This window comes from Natator depressus, chromosome 8 (genome assembly GCF_965152275.1).
Source record: "Natator depressus isolate rNatDep1 chromosome 8, rNatDep2.hap1, whole genome shotgun sequence".
Taxonomy (NCBI): Eukaryota; Metazoa; Chordata; order Testudines; family Cheloniidae; genus Natator; species Natator depressus.
This window is the reverse complement of record NC_134241.1, coordinates 30287979-30310369: the sequence shown is the minus strand read 5'-3', so window position 1 is coordinate 30310369 and position 22391 is coordinate 30287979. Positions and strand designations below refer to the sequence as shown.

At 39.6% G+C, this 22391-nt stretch overlaps 1 protein-coding gene across 5 annotated transcripts in view; it reads right to left on the bottom strand.

The window, feature by feature from the left end:
• Positions 1-22391, bottom strand: part of SPDL1 (spindle apparatus coiled-coil protein 1) — a 49206-nt gene that overhangs the window by 13205 nt on the left and 13610 nt on the right. For 4 of the 5 annotated variants that reach the window (XM_074960683.1, XM_074960686.1, XM_074960685.1 and 1 more), the window contains exons 3-11: positions 20819-20995; positions 19525-19719; positions 19039-19188; positions 15347-15445; positions 14314-14424; positions 10961-11101; positions 9060-9172; positions 6626-6813; positions 3270-3832 (exon numbers count right to left, since the gene is read on the bottom strand). In XM_074960683.1, coding sequence (XP_074816784.1) covers positions 3285-3832; positions 6626-6813; positions 9060-9172; positions 10961-11101; positions 14314-14424; positions 15347-15445; positions 19039-19188; positions 19525-19719; positions 20819-20995 — 1722 coding nt within the window. In that variant the 3' untranslated portion in view covers positions 3270-3284. Of the gene's footprint in view, positions 1-3269; positions 3833-6625; positions 6814-9059; positions 9173-10960; positions 11102-14313; positions 14425-15346; positions 15446-19038; positions 19189-19524; positions 19720-20818; positions 20996-22391 lie in introns of those variants that run through there. The other variant, XM_074960681.1, reaches the window with a different exon arrangement.

Genomic DNA, 22391 nt, shown 5'->3' with positions numbered 1-22391 from the left:
TGCATCTTGTCTGACTGAGGTATTACTTACACATACACACACCCTCCCACACACCCCTACCTACCTTATCAGGTAATTAAGCTTTTCACCTAAACCAAAATATATTAAGCCAACTGACAGAAAGGCAACTGTCAAGTCAGATATACAAACCCTCTCTACCTAACCATCATCTGTGCTTCTCAACCCTAATGAAGTAAAAGGAGGATGGTACAGCAAGTATCCATTGGGTATATTAAGTGAACTCGACTCTGGTTATTGCTAAGTAAACTTCCTTTCTCCTTCACATTGTTTCTTCTGCCAATCCCCATTATAGTATATCGTGAAACAAACAACAAGTTTATGGAAGAGAGCTGAGGAGTGATAACTAATCAGAGAATGAAGGACTGTGTATTGCCAAATAGCATGCAATCTGGTTCCTACACAGAAAGATATTTCAGGAAAAAGTCAATTTAAACTTCAAGATGGAACATCACAAATTTCAAAGAATGGACACTGAGTAAAGCAGTTGCTCTTCCCTCTGGGGATCATGATCTAAACAGGCTTACAGAACTTTGCCAAACAGTAATGAAAGCCTTGCTGTTCTCTAATAAGTCTGCACTTGGGGTGCAGGGGGCACAATCAGGATAATCCAAAAGGAAGAGTTAAATGAAATTAGAATAGTTGAGTCAGAACACTTTCCTCTTCCTGGGAAAAGAAAACCAAGGAGAACAAACCAACATTTCTATAGAGACCAAAAGCCTTAGAGTTTTAATTTTTCTTTTCTACATATCTATGTGCTATCTAGGCCAACATAAAGTGGTGCAGGAGAAATAAAAATTATTCCCATAAATTAAAAATGTTGCTTGATTTTATTTAGTCTTCATTCACCCACCACCCTCCTTTACTCCCCAAACCCTCCATTTGTCAGACACACTTTCCTCCTTGGCTTCCTCCTCCCTTCAAACCCACAGCTGACTTCTCTAATCCACCTTTTCACTCTCAGAAATGCTACACATTTTAACTGCCTTCCATTAACCCATGAACTATTAATGTTACTTTCTCCAAAGCCTGCTGATGTTGCTTCAGTCAGTCAGTCAGACCTGGGCACCTCTTTCATATCCAGCTTTAAGTGCTTCCTTCCCTTCTAGATAAGGCAAGATGGCCCCAACGGAGGCCCGAAACTCCAAAAGCCATTATAACCAATTTGGCCCTCTCAGGCCTTCCCAATTTTTGACATTCCTGCTCATTCCTCTTCACCTTTCTCCTAGATAAGGGATGTGGGAGTCAGTATTTGTGACTAATTTACTTAAAATCAGTTGGACAATAAGCTCATAAGACTGTTTGGGAGGGGAGAGATTCTACTCTAACTACATTGGAAGCTCACAAATTGTGCCCCCCAAACCAAAACATTCAATATCTGAATTATACCACACACGCCAGAAGGAGAATCCAATAATTACGTTTGCGTTCCTTATATTTCTTACAAGTTGTACGTGCACTTAACTGAACCTTTGCGACCTTTTCCACATGCGTTGAAACAGTCACGTCACAATTTAGTTTGTTAGTAAGCCCACTGTCACCCATTAAAAAGGTACTCTAGTAACTAATGCCAATACTAAGCATCATCTTCTAGCATTTAAGTCCCTCTTCTCTTCCCTGACCAATATCTGATTTTGTCTTGCCATATTCCCCTCTGTTCTTCTCATGACAGACTTGAGGCTGCCTTGATTTTCTTCTCACCCAAGCCCTTTTCCATGCTTCTGCATATATGTAATGCCTCCAGTAATCCCACTTCCCAAGCCACAGCCTCTTCATCATGCAAAGCCTTACTACCCCCAGTCCATGTAACCTACTAATTAAAATGGAACCAGCAAGTTCTTCCAACACAGTGATGATGCAATCTTACAACCCATTGTGCTTTCTCAGTATATCCTCCTATTATTCATCAGATCTTCTCTGAACTTATATTTTAAAGCTTCTCTAAATAGTGTAAATATAAAACAGGGTAGTTATGAAGTGCAGTGAATGAGACTTGAGTTTTGCAAAAAAATATTGTGATCGCGCCATTTTAATTGCCTCTAATTATATCCATACAAGGAAGCAATAAAGAGGTTGCACAGGAATCTTTACTTCTAGCATTTCCAACTTTGACCTCACAACCATAACATTCATTCAGCATAGTTCTGTATCTAATTTCCATATGCTTTGGAAACAGTTTGTATTATGTTTGATTGTAATATATATGGTTCCAATATAAAGCATTATGCTATACCATGACCATGTTATGTACCATAACAACGCTAAATAGAAACCTAAGAAAAAAAAAATTTCAGAAACAAGAGAGGAGGGGAAAAAAGGGAAGTTTCTGAGGGGGACTATAAAGGAGACAGAGTCAGCATTAAAGGGAGTGGCTCACATTCCTGCAGCAATTATTTTCTGGCAAACTATCTTGCCCCACGGGGAGCTATATGCAATACTAAGTTGAAAGACTGAGGCAAGAACATGGTAAAGAGAAAAGCAGTCAGGCAGCTGGACACCTCATGGAAAATGCTAAATTTCCTTTAAAAAGTGTTCTTTTTTTCCCCCACTCAACATTCTATTCCACCCTCCTTCCAGAATGGTTTCACTCAGCAATCTTCTCAACATGGCTACACTCTATTGTGTGCAGAGCCTGACCTGAAATATCAGAAAATGCTGGCTCTCTCTAGTTTTACTTACATAAACTTTTTGACCTATCATTAGAGCTCAAAGGAATAATATTAGCCTTCACATGATTTCTGTGTACCCACACATGCTCCCACATGAGAATATTAACTTGAACAGAAAACAGAAAGTAGCATTCCTTTTACAAAGACAAAATCGTTGGACCTCTGTACACAGTGCTAGGTCTCTATCAATCATTACTTAAATTTTGAATAAAACGGTGAAAGTTTTAGTAATTTTGACAAATATTAGTTTTCAAAACAAAAAGTTATTACATAATCCATTAAAACATGATCTTGAATAATAAAAAGTCATTTGAAAGCTACTGGTAATCATTTTTTTGTGAAGTGCAAATTTTAGGTTATGTATTATTTTAAGTCTTGAGTTTTCAAACGACTCCTGGAATGCAATCCCTAAAGCCCTGCCATGGTTAGTTTTGTATGGCAGCCTCAAACAGACCATGAAAAGAAGCCTCCTATTGAAGCCTCTGCAAATGAAGTTTGATTTATCATGATTAAGTTAAAGATATACAAATCAAAACACTGATATTTTGAACAGTAAACCTTAAATATCAGTTTTTCCCAAGATCCAGGTTCATGATTCTAAGAGTCATTTTCATTAGCAATCATTTTAGCCTTTTTAAAGGATTTTGAAAAGTTGAGTGTAGGCAGCCGGAACTGAGGAATTACACTGCATGCAACACTGAGAAAATAGATAAAGAAGTGGATAGCATAGTTCATGCAGCGAAAAAAAACAGATGCAGGTCTGCGCTGATTGCCATAAGCATACACACAAGATGACACTGACCTGGAGGCAACTGGAGTTAGAGAGTTATTTCCATTTCTTTCACTTGAACCTTTGGTGTTATCTTCTTTGATTTTAACTCTTTTCCTGTCCTTCTCAGGTTCAGCCTTTAGCTGTGTTGCTGGAAGAGGCGTGAAGTTCGTTGGCGCTGGCACAAGTACATATTTTCTTTGAGGGGCATCACTTGGCTCCAAGTTCTTGGAACATATCTTTCTTTCTTCCTTATTTTGAGATGAAAAGTGAGGAGTTTCCTCTACTGTAGCATTTTTGCTATCTACAGGTTCAGCAGTCATGTCCACTGGAATCTTCTCCCTCCTTCTTATGCTTTTAGGGATTTTAATTAATTCTAGAGAAGAATGATAGTTATGTTTGTATACAAACATACATGTTGGTAATTGAAATAAACTTACGTGTTCATACAATTACTGAAACCAGCAAGATAGCATTGAACCTATTTAGGTGACAATTTGTTTAATACAGACCATCCCAAGATGTTTAACTGCCTCCATGCTGATGGAACTATCAGACAGTGACTTTTTAGTAACATACATCTAAGTGTCCCAAAAGACTTAAATTCAAAAACTTAACTGGTACCTCTGCTTTCCTTCTCTCACCTCTATTTTAAAATTTTCACCAACCCCTTTTAAGCAGATATACCTAACTGCACACACCTCCTTTTGTGTGTTCTGATTCTTCTGACATTTTGGGCTGCTATCCTAGTAGCTAAAACTTACTGATGACATATTGCTCAAATGAAAGGCAAGTGCTTCTTTTAGGCAGAAGGAGCTACCTCACACAGTACTCCATTTCCTAACTTTAGTTTCCTTTCTTCACGACCATGGACTTCTTCCACATTTGTTTCACTACATATCTGCCTATTATTTTTGGCAGTATTCTTCATGTGGGCCATAGTTTCATCTCCAGGTGGGCAAGTATGACCTCCCCTACCCTAGGGCTTTCCAACACCTAACTTTCAAAAATGCTGATTTTTATTTTTTCTTCCAATCGTTATGAAGAAGCGTGACCACATCACTCTATCTTAAAAACTTTTCTACTTTGAAGGGACCTGGAAGCCAGGGAATTTTTAAGACAGTCAAGGATTCGCTGCCACCTGCTTAACTCATCTAGCAATTTGTTCTTATGCCTCCTTGCATCCTTTTACCACTATTGGTATGAAGATTCTCAGTAGTTCCCAGACTTGTTGTGTTTTCCACATTTTCTCAACTACTGTGTCACCTGAAAGCATCTTTCTTGCATATTCCTCAGTTTCTCACTGCCTGAAAGACTGATTGAAAGCTTTAATTTATTAGCCATATAAGGAAAGAACTTGCATTATATCTGTTTTCAGTCAGTGAGCTGTAATTTTACAAGGCACTTGGTTACAGCTGGTATGAAAAATGCTTCAAATATTTTTTATCACAACTCAGATTCTAGTAAACTTTCTGGAGATGCAATCTCAGGATTCACATCGTTGAAATGCTTCAGCAGAAAAATTGTTCTGTTCTTTTCAAAACAATTTTTGATCCTCCCCACATGGTCACAATGGTGCAGCACTCCCACTCTGCCCTCTAATCTAATCTTTCAGTGTACACATCTCATCTGCTCCAAGAAATTCAAAGGAAGATTGCAATTGTCCCAAGACAACTAAAAGAAAAAAAAATGAGGATTATACAGTGATCAGCATACCCGGCAGCTTGAAGCTAATGGAAAATTTAGAAATAATCACAACAGTTTTCATTGACACCAAACTAGGCTTTGCTCCGCTGCTGAAACAAGACAACAGTTCCATCTAAAAAGCCATTTTGGCTATAAAACATTCTTGCAGGCAACAGAAACTAAAAAATGTTACCAATGCTTCCTTTTTAGAGATAGTGTCTCGGACTGGCAGAGATCTGAGCTTGCACTTCTCTTTCTGCCAGTACCTGAGATAGCTGACCTCTTTGTGGACACCGGGACTCCTTCAAATCTCCACTGTAGGATTAAATGTCAGCTAAACAATTAGCTGCATCCACAAGCTTTGTAGTGGCCACACAGTAGCACCCAACAGGTTTCTCAGGGAGGCAGACTCTGGAAGAATTCACTCATAATAAAGGAACTACTGTGACATTCTGACTTCTCCCCAGTTTGAGCTATGATGGGAAAAAAGTCAAGGCTTAGAGTATGAACAAGCATTGACATGGCAGCCTTGTCAGACTGAACCAGCATGTGCTCTTTTCTGGCAAGATTTTGTGAATTCAAGAGAGATTCAGCCTGACCACCATTTTCTAGTGGAGGAGAAATGTTTTGTTTGCCAACTATGCCATATTCAGTAGAAGAGGAGGGACATATAGAAAGGAAGGAGTTCAACAGGTAAACCCATTCAGTAAACAGCACCACAAAAGATTTCGTACTCAGTGGATATCTATACAGTCCATGGCAGTGAGCCTCCCATTCTGGGTCAACAGACTCTGACTCAGGCTAGCGCTCTAAAAATAGCTGCATAGACAGCCCTTTGAAACTGTGGCTCAGGCTGGAGCTTGGGCTCTAAAGGGTAGGAAGGGGTGGACTCCAACACAAAATTTGCCTCTACAAGCTAGGATAATAATAGGCAAGGTTAGAGTGCTAAGTCACTGCTTTGTACCCATGGCTGTGGCAGATTCTCTCTAACGAAGGAGAAAGTTACATGGTCAACCCTCACTTTCAAAAACAACTCTGAGCTTCTTCAGAGATCTCCACAAAGTAATGTGCAGGCCAAGTGTCTTTGACCAGTAAAAAACGTTAGCATCCAGAGTTTCCATCCTGCTTCAAAAGTTCCATTCACTATTTGCTGTGAATTTCCATGTTTTAGTTTCAGAATTCTATAGCACATGTATAACTATATATACACGCACACAGATTTCAGACTTGTGAAATTAAAAGTCAGTATACTAGTTCAGTATATTCATTTCAATAAAGCAATGTTTTAAAAATCACTGCTGTTCAGCAACTTACAAGACAGCAGGATGGTTTACAGTCACTTGTTTAAGTAGAGTGTTTATGGTCAGGTTGAAGACGTCTTTTTAGTTGGTTGAAAACTAATGCCTCAACAAAAACCTAGTTATAGCAAAAGAGGCTCAAGTATTTATTTTGTTCAACTGTATTAGTGATCAGAAAAAATTACCTTCAGGTTCATACTTCATTTTCAGCTCGTCCAGCATAACTCGCAAGTTCATGTTCTCACTTTGGCAAACCTGCAGGTGCCTCTCATTGGCAAAAAGCTTCCTTTCTACCTCCAGAACCCTCTGGCTCTCATACAAAGCTTTCATCCTCTGTAAGGATAGTTCGTTTCTCAAAGTTTCGGTCTCCTTACTGGGAAGGAAAAGGAATTGACCAGTTTGAAATTCACAAGAGTCAAATTAGGTAACAATTTACAGTGAGCTTTCAAAGCTAAAGTATTTGGTTACTCAGATCCTCTTAGAACAATTAACTGCAATTGGAAGCTCCTCTAGGGAGCTTTGAAAAATCCCAACCTAAAGTTGAATTTTGAAGTCTCTTCATTTCTAGAATAGGAATAATAGTTTAATTAATGGAGAACACAAGCTACTTCAACAGTTATCTAACACCGTAGTGAAAATTATACAATACAAATTTAATCAGAGAACCCTCCCTCCCAAATCACAACCTGTGCATGGACAAATAAGATTTAGTTTTGTTTGCAACTTCACAGCCTGTACTTTCAATGTTTGGAGGGGGAGTAGTCCATTTGAGCTAAATACTTAAGACTGAGGGACAGATCTCTTGCTGATCTAAATTGTCATAGCTCCACTGAAGCCGAGGCTTTGCTCCTCTGCATACAGTACCAAATTGGGTCATTTTAGTAGAAGAGCACACTACTGTTATTCTGTATGATGAAACCTGGGCTTCAAACCAGAAGGAAGTTCCCAATAATATTTTAGATACACAATTTTCTCTTCAATTTGAAATAAGAGTAACATGTAACCTTAGACTGGGGGTGGCAATGGCATTAATTTATATACAGCTAAGGATGAAAGTAAATCCAAGGACCTCTAGAACTAAAATCCAAGACAATAAAAACTAAGAAACCCCAGAGTAGTTGTCATAAATATAAAGGGAAGGGTAAACACCTTTAAATCCCTCCTGGCCAGAGGAAAAACCCTTTCACCTGTAAAGGGTTAAGATACTAAGATAACCTCGCTGGCACCTGACCAAAATGACCAGTGAGACAAGATACTTTCAAAGCTGGAGGGAGGAGGGCAGGGGAGAAACAAAGGGACCTCTCTGTCCGTGTGATGTTTTTGCCGGGACCAGAGCAGGAATGCAGGTCAGAACTCCTGTAAAGAGTTAGTAAGCCATCTAGTTAGATTTGCGTTAGATTCTGTTTTGTTTAAATGGCTGATAAAATAAGTTGTGCTGAATGGAATGTATATTCCCGTTTTTGTGTCTTTTTGTAACTTAAGGTTTTGCCTAGAGGGATTCCCTATGTTTTGAGTCTGATTACCCTGTAAGGTATTTACCATCCTGATTTTACAGAGGTGATTCTTTTACTTTTTCTTTCATTAAAATTCTTCTTCTAAGAACCTGATTGCTTTTTCATTGTTCTTAAGATCCAAGGGTTCGGGTCACCTGTGCAAATTGGTGAGGATTTTTAATCAAGCCTTCCCCAGGAAAGGGGGTGTAGTGCTTGGGGGGATATTTTGGGGGAGGAGGGAGACGTTTCCAAGTGGGCACTTCCCCTGTTATTTTTGTTAGGCACTTTGGTGGTGGCAGCATAAAGGTTCAAGGACAAAAGGTAAAAAGTTTGTACCTTGGGGAAGTTTTAACCTAAGCTGGTAAGAATAAGCTTAGGGGGTCTTTCATGCAGGTCCCCAGATCTGTACCCTAGAGTTCAGAGTGGGGAAGGACCAATGAGGCTAGTTCCAATGTTGAAGCACTATGCTGAGGTGATCCAATGCCCTGGCCTCTGTACTAGCAGCAGCAAACTCCAAATCTCAAGACTGCACCAGAGCACATTTGTGTGGGATATGGGATGCCCCAGACAGAACAGACATCTCATGTATCCATCATTTTTTGGAACTGCTGCCTGGCAAAAGGGGCAATACTTAAAGCCAGAAGACTTAAGATAGATCATTCCCAAGTCCTGGTACTGGGGAGGAGAATTAACAAATCAAAACAAAATAAGCAAGTTAAAACTTCCAAATAATAAAATTATCAGAATTTACCAAACAGGCTGGTACCCTAACTGACTGTATTCAAAACTAATATGCACACAGCTAACTGTAATTTTAAAAAAGCATGTGTAAAAATCACGGGCACCAAGGAGCTCCATCTCAGTCACAGGTGGTGAGAAATAACCGAGGGGCAGCTAGGGCCACTCTCTCTTTTGTGCTACTGGTACACGCAGGATACTGATGACCTAAAGATTCCAGTCTTGAGCACCTGGGGTCCATGTGCACCGAGAACAGAATATATGTGGACAAACCAAGAAATGGCAGAGCGCAAGACAGCTCTAAGTTGATGTAGATTACAAGTATTTTTTTAAACATTAAAACAATACCTAAATTCTATTTCTAGGCTCTAAACCCCCACACTCTTACTTGGAGTTCTCAAGTTTCATTTGAAGCAGATCTGTATAATAGCCATCTCCAAATTCTCCACCTCTTGAACTGCTACTAGAAGGTTTTGATTCTTCCATGTTCTCATATAAATTCTGATGCAAGGGAAGAGTTTAAAAAATTGTCAACTAGTGGCTTTTTCAGAAATGCATTAGTTCTATTCTTACAGTTTTCACTGTTCCATCAAAATTTTAATACAACTGCTGCAGAAAAAGCTACTTGCTAGGTAGTCTTTATAAAGGGATTTAAACTTGAGGTAGCAAGAGCCTCATTTCATTTGAGCGTTTTCATCCAAAATTTTGTCTTAGAGAAGCAGCCAGAACTGAAAAAGATCCTCCTGTCTCAAAGGTACACAAAAAGCCTTGATTAAAAAGTTACCCCTCCTTTTCCAGCATAGCATAAGCTACCCAAACATTCTGTAGATTATTAGTAAAAAACAGAGTTAAAAAGTCACCTTGTTGATACCAGAACTGAGACAGTCACGGTATCAATTGCCCCTTGGATCTCCTTCTTGAACTCTGTGAGGGCATCCACCAATGTCTCAAGCTTCTTAGGCCTCACCTTTTTCAAAGCAGGGACCTGCATCCTTGCCCCTCCAGACTGGGTATTTAGGCTTCCAGCTGTCCTGTAAACCAGTGCATTTATCCCAGCAGCTCTGACCTTAGTCTAGCCCAGGGGTCAGCAACCTTTCAGAAGTGGTGTGCAGAGTCTTCATTTATTCACTCTAATTTAAGGTTTTGCGTGCCAGTAATACATTTTAAAGTTTTAGAAGGTCTCTTTTTATAATTCTGTAATATATAACTGAACTATTGTTGTATGTAAAGTAAATAAGGTTTTTAAAATGTTTAAGAAGCTTTATTTAAAATTAAATTAAAATGCAGAGCTGCCCAGACCAGTGGCCAGGACCTGGGCAGTGTGAATGCCACTGAAAATCAGCTTGTGTGCCACCTTTGACACGCATGCCATAGGTTGCCTACCCCTGGTCTAGCCCTTGAAGTTCTCTCTCTCTCTCTCACACGCACCACTGAATACCAGTGACCAGCTAGCCTTTACAAAGCAAAATACATTTATTTTAAAGTGGCAAGTGAAGGGGAGAAGAGGAGATTTTACCTCTGTATACAGCACTGCTGAGACAATGGAATATTGCATCCAGTTCTGGTATCCAAATTTTTTATTTTTTTAAATTAGAGAGGGTGCTGAAAAGAGCTACAAAAGTTACTTGAGGGCCAGAGAAAATGCTTCACAGTCAATGACTTATAAAGCTCTGTTTAGCTTATCAAAAAAGATTGAGAATGACTTGATTACAGTGTACAAATACCTTCATGGGGAGAAAGATATAGGGTACAAAAAGGCTCCAATTTAGTGAAAAAGGGATAACAAGAAGCAAATAATTGGAAGCTAAAATCAGACATATTCAAATTAGAAGACAGACATTTTTAAACAACGAGAGTAATTAGCTATTTGAAAAAGCTAATAAGTAGTAGCAGATACTCTATTTCTTCAAGTCAAGACTAGAAGCCTTTCTGGAAGATATCCTTTAGCCATACATATTATTGTGCTCAATACATATGAAACCGGGTGAAATTTAATGGTAGTCTGTGACATGTAAGTGGTCAGACTAAGTGATAGAATGGTCCCTCTGGCCTTAAAATACAAGAATAAAAATTAGAGTTGTGGCACTCTTTAGGACTTAAAAGATGCACACAATAGTTGTAAAACGGAGACCGTTACCAACCTAAATAAGAGTTGTGAGCACTGTTGAGATTATATGGAATTACAAATAAAGAGTTTATGCTAAAAGCCTCCTCTCATAGTCTGAAGAACTTATTTTGTTCCACATTACAAGAGTTCAACTTTACAGGTTTAGTTTGTAAAATACGTACCTTAAATTTCTCCAGTTGCCTCACTTTCATTAGAAGATCTTCTATTTCACCATTCTTTTGTTCTAACATGGACTGCAAGCGTTCTAGCTGCTCAAGTTCTGCCTGAGAACCTTTCATCTGCAGCAGCGTAGCCATTTGTAGCTAAACATCAAGCAAAAACCATACCAATGTGAAGACTCAAAGAAAAACCTTTCGGAACCCATATCCTTACCCAGGAAACTTAGGGGACTGCAGTCCTAACTCAGCAGCTGACATTCACTGCAATACTTTAAATACTTTTCGACTCCTACAAGTACATAAATGGCATTAAGTTATCTCAATTGTCATATTAAATATGCTCTTATACAATAAAGATGGATTTTTAATACTTGCTGGTCTATCCAACTCAACCTGGGCTGGTTTTCAAGTCATAGCTGTCCTTATTGGGCATTACCTAGTGACGTTCTCCAAGCCTAGTTACAAACTCCTCTGTAAGCCCAGCTAAAATTTCATGTACAATTGTGTTGGTTATACACAAGAAAGCTACAAGATGCTTGTTTCGTATGGCTAAACAAAAACAAAGCAGTAAAAAAAGTGTTTGATTCTAAAGAAAGGAATCATTCTAGTACACACAGGGAGCAGATCCAAGAAGATGCCTTTTTGTAGTCATTTAGCCAGAGCAGTCAACCGTCAAATAAAATTCCATTTACATGCCACATGTTCAAACAAATATTAATATCCACCAAACCCATTTCTATTATAAGGCACATGAATAATTAAAAGATTGATTTCAGCTGTAGCCAAACAGAGAGAACACTTAACTGTGGATTCAAGACCATCGATTCAACTGACTTGCTTTTGAAGTGATTTTCGAAGTATCATTCACAAAAAATAAAAACAAGCAAAGCTTTCATCTGAAGTCTTTTGTTGTGTTATTTTATTAAATTAACATCTGCACCATCCAAAAATATCTTCACGACATGACCTATAAAGTCAGAAGGTCTGTCCTCCACATCCCAAAGACTCCAGTTTACTTTATATGTCTAATGTGTGTACACGAAGTAAAAAAGAGAAGCAACATGCAATTAAGCAACACAGAATGCAGTGTATATCCTCTATGTAAGAGCACAGGCTGAAAGTAACGCTATGGCAAAGGCATTATGAATTACATTTCACTGGTTTAGTAAAAACAGCTTTAACAACCTAATACACAGTTAATATTGAACAAGACTGTAGAGAAGTGATAGGAATGAAGACTAGATCCAAAGCATGTACATTACCAGAAGTAAAATACAGATGGATAAATGAAGTGCATTAACCCTTGAAGTCCCTGAGGTCAAGTATATTCATCCTTAAGATTTTTAACAGACAGTAGCTGGTAAGTTTCTGCTTCTTCCTACTCCTTCACCCTCCTCCTAATCCACCCAATACCATCTCTCCCAACTCCTCTTTCCTGAGAGATGCTACCCTTACTCTTCCCAGCAAGCAGAAAGCTCATTTCACACTTACTCCACTCATTTTAGAGTAGAGCCGGTCTGCACTGTCAGATTCTATTGCCCCCACTACTGCTCCCCATGCTGGTTGCCAGTCTGAGGAAGGGAAGGAATTAGCTGTGGAAAGCAATATTTCAGATGTGATAAAGTTATGGAAATCAACAACTTTCCACTACACTCAGAGACTGGACCCACAGGAACAGGCTAGTCCTTAATACATTTGGAATTTATGTGGGGAAGGGAAAGAGGGTGGCAACAGTGGGTATCCACACAGTGAAGGATGCTCCCAAAGCATGTAGTAACAATATGGATTTCCTCTTCCAGGGCTAGCCCATGATAATCCAACTGAGGACTGTTAGACATAGTAGTGTTAGGCAAGAACTGGAGAACATTACAATGCAGAGTGGCGTAGAAAGGAAACTGATAAGGAAGAAGAACGAACATGGCTAAGGGACAAGGAAATAAAGAAAACCACCTTGGCAGAAGCAATGCTTGCCAGAAAAGTCATTTCAAATATTGGTAAGTAGCACAACAAGCAAGGGAAAATGACCACATTTTAAAACACGGGAACCGAGACAGTCACTATTCTTACCTTTCATATTTACATTTAGAATTTCATTTTTTGCTTTTTACTCATCTTTGGTGGGAAATGAAAAATTCAGACATTAGGTGTCCAAAATGCAAAATCAGTCAAAAATCAAAACTAATATTTATTATGGTGAAGTATCAGAAAGTCTTTTTGAAGGCTGGCTAGCCATTTTAGTTGCTCAAACATTTGCTGGGAATGCAGAGCAAGAAATTTCATCTCAGCTGTTCAACTGGGTGCATATATGCACCAGATGCTTATCTTAAGTATGCAGAAGTTCTACAATAATTCTTTTCCTAGTCTTTTATCTTTTGGAAGAGGATTGTTTTAAGCTTATTTCTGCATCCAGAATACTGTGGAGGGAGTGTAAGGTTGGAAGTCCCTATCCCACCCATAATCATCATCCCCCCTACATGGTAGTTGAGTACTTTCTGTGCATCCAGTCCCACTCTTTCCCAAATCAAAATTGGCCCCTTCACCTTAAGATAATGCACAAATGCTGGCTTCCAGGCGGTCTTCAGAGTTTCTTGTGGACAACTTTCCCCTAGAGTTTTTCCTGCAAGATGGGACAACTATGCTCTAACTCAGGAGGGTGCACAATATTTGATCTTTAGATGTGATAGTATCCTAATTTGCTTGTCAGTTAAAATTAATAAAGTACTCAACGTTTGAGAAAAAGTCTTGTGAATTGTATGACTGAGTTGAGTATTGGAACAGGGATGACGGATCATCAGAACAAGAAAGCAATAGACAGTAAAAGCAGCAGGATCAGAGGAAAAACAAAGCAAAAAATGCTTAGTTCTTGGCCTGACCTGCAATGCATAGGCAGCCAACGTTATTGCCAATCTGTAATAAGGCACAGAAGTAAATGCTTATTAGAGTACAAATAGATTCCAACATTAATGCAAAAGGACAACAAATGAGTATTGGGGGTGAAACAAGGACAAAAATAGAATAATTTTGCATGCTTTCAAAATCTGTATTGAACGACTGACAACAGAACAAAACAGCTACTACAATGAAGTAGCTTTAGTCTAACGTTTGATTTCTTGGGATGACTGATAATATTTCTTAAGTTACCAATAAAATATCCTTAACAATAAATTAAGTCTTCATGTGATACTAAACTGAACATGGACGAAATCCTCAGACATATTCTGTTTGTTATTTTTATATGAAGACTACTTGTAAGTTTTTTACCTATAGTCCGTAGAATCAAATTCCTAAACCGTTTTCTCAAGCAGTGTCTTGTCAGACCCCAAGGAAACCCTGGAGTATTACAATAATGGTCATACCTTCATTCTTTGCAATTGTTCTCTAGTGAATGCATGCTGTTTTTGTAGTGATTGATATTTTACTTTCACACTGATCAGCTGACGTTCCATTTCTGCCCTACGGTCCTCCACCTATAGAACATTGTTAACACATTATTACTATGGAAATCATAATGATGGTCAATTGGATGCTAATTTTTAAGATGTTAAGGTAAGAACATGAGGTTACAGTCATCACCAGTGACACTTCTGGAAGTGTGACTTCTCCAACAACACACTTCATGTACTTCTAAGGCATCTAGAATGAATAGATATTGCCTTACTACCAGGAGCAAGGACAATGGATTGCAATAGAGATTTTAGCCCCTTGTGCTATAGCTACACAAGTAAAGTAACTCCTAAGATCCCTTAGTAGTACTGTACACATAGATTTGCCTACTGACATTAGTGCAAGTTGTCATGAAATTTTTATATACCTAAAAAAAGGTCTCATGACAGTTACACTAATTTACAGAGAGAAGTTGGAACAGAACTACAACATGGTACTCCCTTAAATGCCAAGTAAGAAGATATGATCCCTTCATACGATTGGATTATCCGGTACTTGTATGTCTCAACTACTAAGCCAAACACAGGCAGGCTCCTACAAGAGGTCAGACACAGCCCCATCAGTTAACTCCCCAAATACATTAGATAAGAGCATCCAGCTGAATATTCCTTCCCAACTTATGGTTTTCATTTAGCTTAGTATAGTAGCCAAAATTACACCACCAACCCTCAAGTTTTTCCAAAGTGGTCCAATTCAGTTTTATTAATGTTGCTACCACACTTAACTCCCACACCACTTTAGAGACTAGTAACAAATGTCTACTACTCAGTCCCCACAAACAGCTCAACATCTACGTTAGTCTTTGCAGAGTGTCACATTTGACGCCTCTGGAAACACAAATACATCAGCATTTAGTGTGTAACTGAAGGTACAAGTTTTTAGTGATTGAAGTATTTATAGCTCTTTCCAATGAACACATTCTGCAACAATTGTGGCATAACATACCTCTGCAAACAGAGAATTGCCTTTACTGGTAGGGTCCAAAGCCTGAAGCAGTGCATGATCCAGCTGACCTTGGAGTGCCTGGTTAGCTTCACGAGCTTTCTAGATTAAAGCCAGAAAAACAGTCAGTACAGTGTCTGTTTATATTACAGGTCAGAACTATAGAGAAATGTTTTCAAGACATGAGCTAAGTGCCTCACTGTTTTTGCTGGAGCTTTACCATTCAGCTCAAACCATTGGAAGAGTTCTTCCAAAACTGTAAAAATACTCCAGCAATTGATTATTAGCAATAAGACAACTACTTTGATATAACTGTCATTAAGGCATGTATGTCTAATTCTCTCTTTAGAGGAAAACAATCAGTTTGTTATAAACTGTACTGCAGTTTTTCAGGCTACCATGGTGTATACGATGAGAGAAGAGGCCAGCAGAAAGATATCAGGTGATTAATTTTGCCTTCTACATCAGTTTCTCTCCTCATTCAAACACTACTGGGAGGTAGTAAGCACATAGAGTAAGAAACACAAGCAATGGGGCAGGAAGAAGCAGCAGAATTGAAAGTATAGTAGAAAAAAAACCTAGAAATGGGTATGCCCCCTGTAAAGCCTGAGCTTTGTAATTTAAAAAATTAAGAACCAGTGTGGTACCTTCCCACTAGAGGATGCTTCTGCAGTGGAATGGAAACCTACTCACTAAATCTTCCACATACACCTTCCTCACATCACTAGGGACCTTTTCCTTCTCTGTAAATAGTCGCCCATTTGCCAAGCGTGCAAACTGAAGGATTTTAAACACCTTCCCTACAGCAACTGGAGGGCCTAAAGACCTGGCATTTTGGATGGAATGATGAGCAGGGTACAATCTGAGTGCGTACTCCATCTGTTTGAGTTATATCTTCAGACTTCTAGGAATCCTCATTCATTACCACCTTCCAAAGGGGCCACAATAATGTAAAAGTGATGAGAAAGTTATTTCCCAGGAACTGTAGGAAAAAAAAAACTGGCTTTCTATAGGTTTCTAGAGCTATAATAACCTCTTCCTCACTGCAAGAGCAATGTGATCCTCATATAGTGGAATTAATTTCAATGCCTCCCTCTTTCTGAAATAATGGGAAATACAAATTCAGCCACAGGCTTGTTTAGCATCATTCCAGTTAATCTTGACACCAGGAGGAGTCCACTGTGCCTGCCAAAACAATATTGCTAGGGCTGATACCAATTTTCTATGATAGCTGGTCATAGAATTCCAGCCAACCATCCTGAAGGCAACATCAAGAAACCAGGGCTCCATTGTGCTGGAGACTATACAACTGACCTGAAAAAATCTTATGCTCGTGTGAGAGGAAACAAACTTTCAGTGCTCTCTATCAAGCTTCCACATGAGGCAGGGCAGTGAGTCTATCGGGACATGCAGAGAAGCATGATAATCATGTGAAGCCCCTCTTCAGGCTGCAGTGTTGTGGGAACTGTTCCTGTCTGGCTTTGAGCCCAAGAATCTTCACTCTTTCAGGGAATGGGGCTTAGTCAGAAGGGCAGAAAGGGGTGTCTCTCCACCCCTCTGTTGTTCCATAGGTTAGCTCCATATTAAAGTGCAAGGAGCACTTCAGATGGTCTCTGACCAGATCTGAAACACACAGGGATTCCACTCCCCACTAAGCTATACTTTCATGGGATTACAGAGGGAAAAAGTGAGTAGTAGCTTCCCATGTTCAAAATGACTCATGACTGGCTGAAGCCCCAAGTGGTACTAGATTACTCCTACAGTACTTGTGTAGTAGCCAGCCGGAGACAGGCAGGCAGGCAACCTTTCAGGCTCCTGGAGAATTTTGTAGGCTACTCCCACAATCAAGGTGTTTGCACCAATACCCCTCCTCACTTGAGCGGTCCCCAAGCCAGGTTGAATAATTAACTCCCTTCCTCCAGGAAACAGCATGGGGAAGTAACCCATACACCCATGCCTCAGCTGCAGAAAGGTTTGTGGGGCTGCAGCTAGGAATGGAAGCACTAGGATGTGCCTTCTCTACCTGTAACTTTACAAACCTGCCTGAGGCTGCTGCTGAGCACATCTCAGCACCTCCTTTAGGACTGCAGCTCTGGAAACCTGCCCATGCCAGGGGACTGTGCAGGAGATAAGGGACTGGAGCCCCTGCATCCCCAGCCAATGGCGAGCCACTGCCGAAGTCCTAGCTCTGTGGGCTGGGAGGGAAGCTTTTGGGAAGGGAAGGCTGTTAAGTATTTATTGCAAAGTACACTCATTCAAAATTTCTAGTTGCTACAGCTGAAACATCTTTTTTGTTCCAAGCAAAATATTGAGTAATAGTTGCATGCTTCCCAATGAATTGGGTATCTCAGCAGGCACTGTATAACTTAGTTATTGACCTAGATCTACAGTATTTAGAACAAGATGATGTAGCTCTACCCTGTAGCTTGATATTCAGAACAAAGGATAAAAAGATTCTTACTTTACACAATTAAGGACAGAAAATTTCTTGAAAAAAGTCCCCAAATTCAGCTTGTCACAATACTGTAGTTACACCCTCTATTCTCACTGACTGCATGTTTTAGTACAGATCCAAGCTCAGCAAGTTACCAGCACAATGTCCGCTGTCAAATCTCTCAGCAGCTCTTAAACAATAGCTGATTAGCCATTGTAACTGTTTAAAGTATTAGGAATCTAAGCAACTTGCATATAAGCAACTCAAAACAAACAAATGTCCACACAGGCTGTTTCATCAGTTTAAAACACCACTTTTGAACTGCTGTGAGTTTGTGCACAGACACCCTGAGACAATATAGAAAGAAATCAAGTGACTGATATGGCCTGGTAATTGTAAGGAGAAAATAAAAATGTAGATAATAGGGTGAAGGGGCACAGTGATTTCTCCTCATGATAAAGGTGCAGATTGCAGTCTTAAGGTCCATATCCTAAAACAAAGTGGTAGATATCTTCTGGCAAGATGCAAGTGATAAAAAACCATCAAGGACATCATTGTAAGATGATCTAGGAGTGGCTGGTCACCTAAAACTATGAAACTTTGCACTCAAGTGAACAACAAATGGCCAAAAGGACTGACAATTTGCACTATATCTTTCAACTGTTTTTCCCCAGCCCCCACCTTTGTCATCTCAATGGGCCATGGTCCTCAGCGAAAGAAGGAAAGAAGGAATCAGCATACCCTCCCAGAAGCCCCACAAATGAATACAACAACGGAAATGCCACTCGTGTGTCCTTGGATAGGAAGTCAATTTCAAACTCTTGGAGATCAAAGACGAAGCGAAAAGCCACTTCCCGGCAGCTGTTGTCTCAAAAGTTTATGGACACAACTCAATAACCCCTCAGATGATTGTATAAACTATGGAAAAAGCCAGTATCAATATATGATTGAAGTTTTTAAAAGGTATATAGGAGATGTAGACATCTCTCCCATTAATTTTCATTGAAAATATTTGGTATCCTAGATTGATACTATACAAAACAATCATACGTAGAAATATCTGCTTTGCTCAGAAGATCCCTTAGACGCAAGTCTTTAAATCTAGATAAATAAAAAAAGGTACTTGTGGGAAGTGCTGCATCATTAACAATCTAGCAATTGTGAATAAACCCCTCACATTTTGATTCTCATTACCAGCTATGTATGAAAAGTAGTATTTTGATATTTGAGATTATGGCACTTAAAACTATAGGCACAGTACCTCTAATGCATTGCAGTAAGAAACTATTTCTTTTTCTCTCTCTTCTTTTTCTCCCTGAAGGTGTTCCAACTGGTTGTGTAGGTTGCTGTTTGCAAGTTCTAGTTGCTCTTTGCTGTATTGCAATTCATTCATCTTCTCTTCAACACTGGCCTGTCCCAAAAACAAGTAGCAGCAAAATGATTTGACTTGTATTTTCTACGTAGTAGTTAGGTACTCTGGCATCAGTCCAACTTTTCCAGTGTCGCCTACTCAAAAAAGGCGGCTCTCACCCTCCAGTGCCAATCATATAAAGGTAAAAAGTTTTGCCCCAGCCATCATTACTAGCTTTTGGAAGAACCATATTAGTATGCCAGTTTATTCACAAGATGCAGAATACTGTACATAACCTTCTAAAACTGTTAGTACAGGAGGAGACTAGAGGTAGACATTTGTCTTCAAATAGAATGTTCATACCATGAACTTACACTGAAAGTATTAGTCACATACCTTCACACTTTCAAGTTCTGTTAGTTCAATCTGGAGATTTAACACTTCTGAAGACATCGTTTCATGTACACGTTCAGACATCATGTGCAATTCTTCTGATTTGGCATTAATGACTGCCTTTTGATGTTCCACTTTGTGCTTTAGTTGTTTCTCACTTAGTCGGGTTTCATCTAGGTCTGCTTTCAGCTTCTCCAACTTAAAAACACATTAGTGAAGCAACTGATATTGTAAATATTGCCGGAGCCCCAGGCACAATTAACAGAATGAACCGAAGGCCGTGAATTAGGGTAGGCCTTACTAAAATAGTAATACTGAGCATCAGCTAACCAAGTAAGCACATTCCTGACCTAAGAGAATGGTACAGAGATACACAGCATTCTCAAGTAACTACATAAACACATTCCTAAGAAACGGTACAGGAACGCACTGACCTCTTGTAAAGATAAAGGGAATGACAGAATATTGGAGAAGGATATTTTGTTCCAGCTACCAGGTACAAGAATAAAGATGATAACTAACATCATCTGGAGTGTAATACCTAACTTATTTGTATCAATGTATCAAGAGAGCAGTCATAGGAAGGACAGCTTGTACAGGCCTAGGGGACAGTATTACATTATGTTGATTAAGCTGCTATGCTGCCTCAGGCATACATCTTAATGTACCTGTAACCATTAAGCCAGGGCACTAGGACTGCACTTTGTCAACAATAAACCTGGCCCTCACCACCGAACTAAGCACATGGTCTTTATGAGAAACATTGAGGTTTGCTGAATCGACACGCTGCACTCTCTGCTAGGGCATAACATACTGCTTTTGTAACAGGCTACCATGAAGCCAACCACATTGTTTTGTGACAACATTCTTCCTTACGTTCTACCTAAATTCCACATTGCCAACGAATAGCTGGCTTGAGTAAACTGCAGAACAAACAATTATCTTGTATAGAATCAGCAATATTCATTTAAATATTGCTGATATTTTCCTCCCTCTGAAATTCTACCATAAGCAGCCTTTTGTCTCCAATACTATTTTATTAGTTACTAAGTGCTACTGTGCTGGAACGTTTGATTAAAAATAAGTAAATGGTCAGAAGGATTGATGGCTAACTGAATTCTGGAATTTTCAATGTAGGTACCAAGTAGAAGGGGAAAAAAATAGCTGTATGTCTGAACCATTCATTTGATTTGTTGGGGTGATAGTTGCAGTTACTACTTCAAGAAATAAGTTAAGTATTCTTGCAAATATTCCTTAATATATCAGCAACATTTTAGCAGTTCATTACATCCCAAACCTTGTTTTTAAGTTGTCTGATTTCTTGTCCATGGATTCTTTCAAATTGTTCTCGCTGTTTGTCCAGTTGCATATTTTGTTGCTGCTTAAGAGCATCACATTCAAAGCTCAAGCTTTCCAACATTCTATTCTTGAGCTCAACTTCTCTCTGAAGTGAATACTTGTCTTGTTCAAATTTCTGAAAAAGAAATGTGATATAAGTCTTTGTTTCTTTTTAAGTGGCTCCTCAGGCATTGGTTTATTTTAATGCATTTAGACTCGAGATCCAAGACCAACTAATTACTAGAACTTCTAACTCCAGCTGATCTGTCTTTTTCAAAAGTCATCAATTGCTTCATGAATATTTTCATATCTGTCTTACAGGAAAGAGCCATCCATCCAGAATTTCTGTAATTTATTTAGTAGTTCCTATATTCCTCTAATTCTCCAGGCAGACTGCAGAGAGTCCCCCACCGCGTGGTCCCCAGTGTGTTAGTGTTTGGGCATGTCAGTCATGAACCATCTTGTGACATCACCATCAGTGTCCAACTAACATGAGGAACATGAATACAACATGAAATACTTTAATGTGTTATTAGCATTTAACAATCATTTTAAAATGTTAGCTTACATGACATGTTTTGGCTATTAAGAAGGAAAAGAATTATTCAAATGTTTACTCACTGTTAAACTTGATCTGAATGTCAGGCAGACATATGACAACATAGATGCAAGTCCCATTTATCATTCCAGCTTCCAGTTCGAAGAACCGTCTCAGTGGTTTATTACAAGACTTCCAAAATAGTGTGCTAGCTAACTATAAAGAAGAGCTTGGGTTTCCTACATTTTATGCTTTTATTCAGCTGGAAATTTGGAAAAAGATGCTATTCCAAGGAGAGGATAGTATAAAAGCCTAAACCAATGGAATCTAATGAGACAGACAAAATGGCAAAAACACCTCTCTAGAATAGAGGAGTATAATTAGGGTTGGCACAATTTGATTGAAATCTAGAGATACTGGAAAAGGTCAATTTCAACTGACTAAAAATCAACACAAAATTATCCATCTGTAACAGCTGGCAGAAGCACAGCCTCTCCTCCCTCCTTCCACCTACAGTGATCATGAGTCACCTGCCCTGTGCCAGGAGAGAACTCTCTGCATCCCTGCTGTCACATGAGTGAGGGAACAAAGGGCTCCCCGCACAGCTCCAGTGTTGTTGATGCTGGTTTCTTGCAGGCACAAGGTGCAGGAAATGCTGCAGTCCTGCCACAGACTCCAGCCAGGGCCACAAGAAAGAATAGCAGCCCCTGGCAGCTGGGGAGTCCACCCCACTGCTACGTGGTGCCTGCCTGTGGACAGCAGGGTGACCTCTCCTGTGGCCCAGGGTGGGAGGGGGGGGTGGGGGATCATCCTCTTCCCCACAGTCCAAAGCCTTCTCTGCACCTGCAGAGATTAGGCGTCACCAGCAGTGCAAGGAGCCCTTTGCAGCCCTGCTGTCACAGCCCAACTCTCTCACCAGCTGGTAGAGCCGGGGTCCTCTGCTCCTCTCTACCAGGACTGCAGCCTTCCCCACACCTTGTGCCTGCAGGGATTC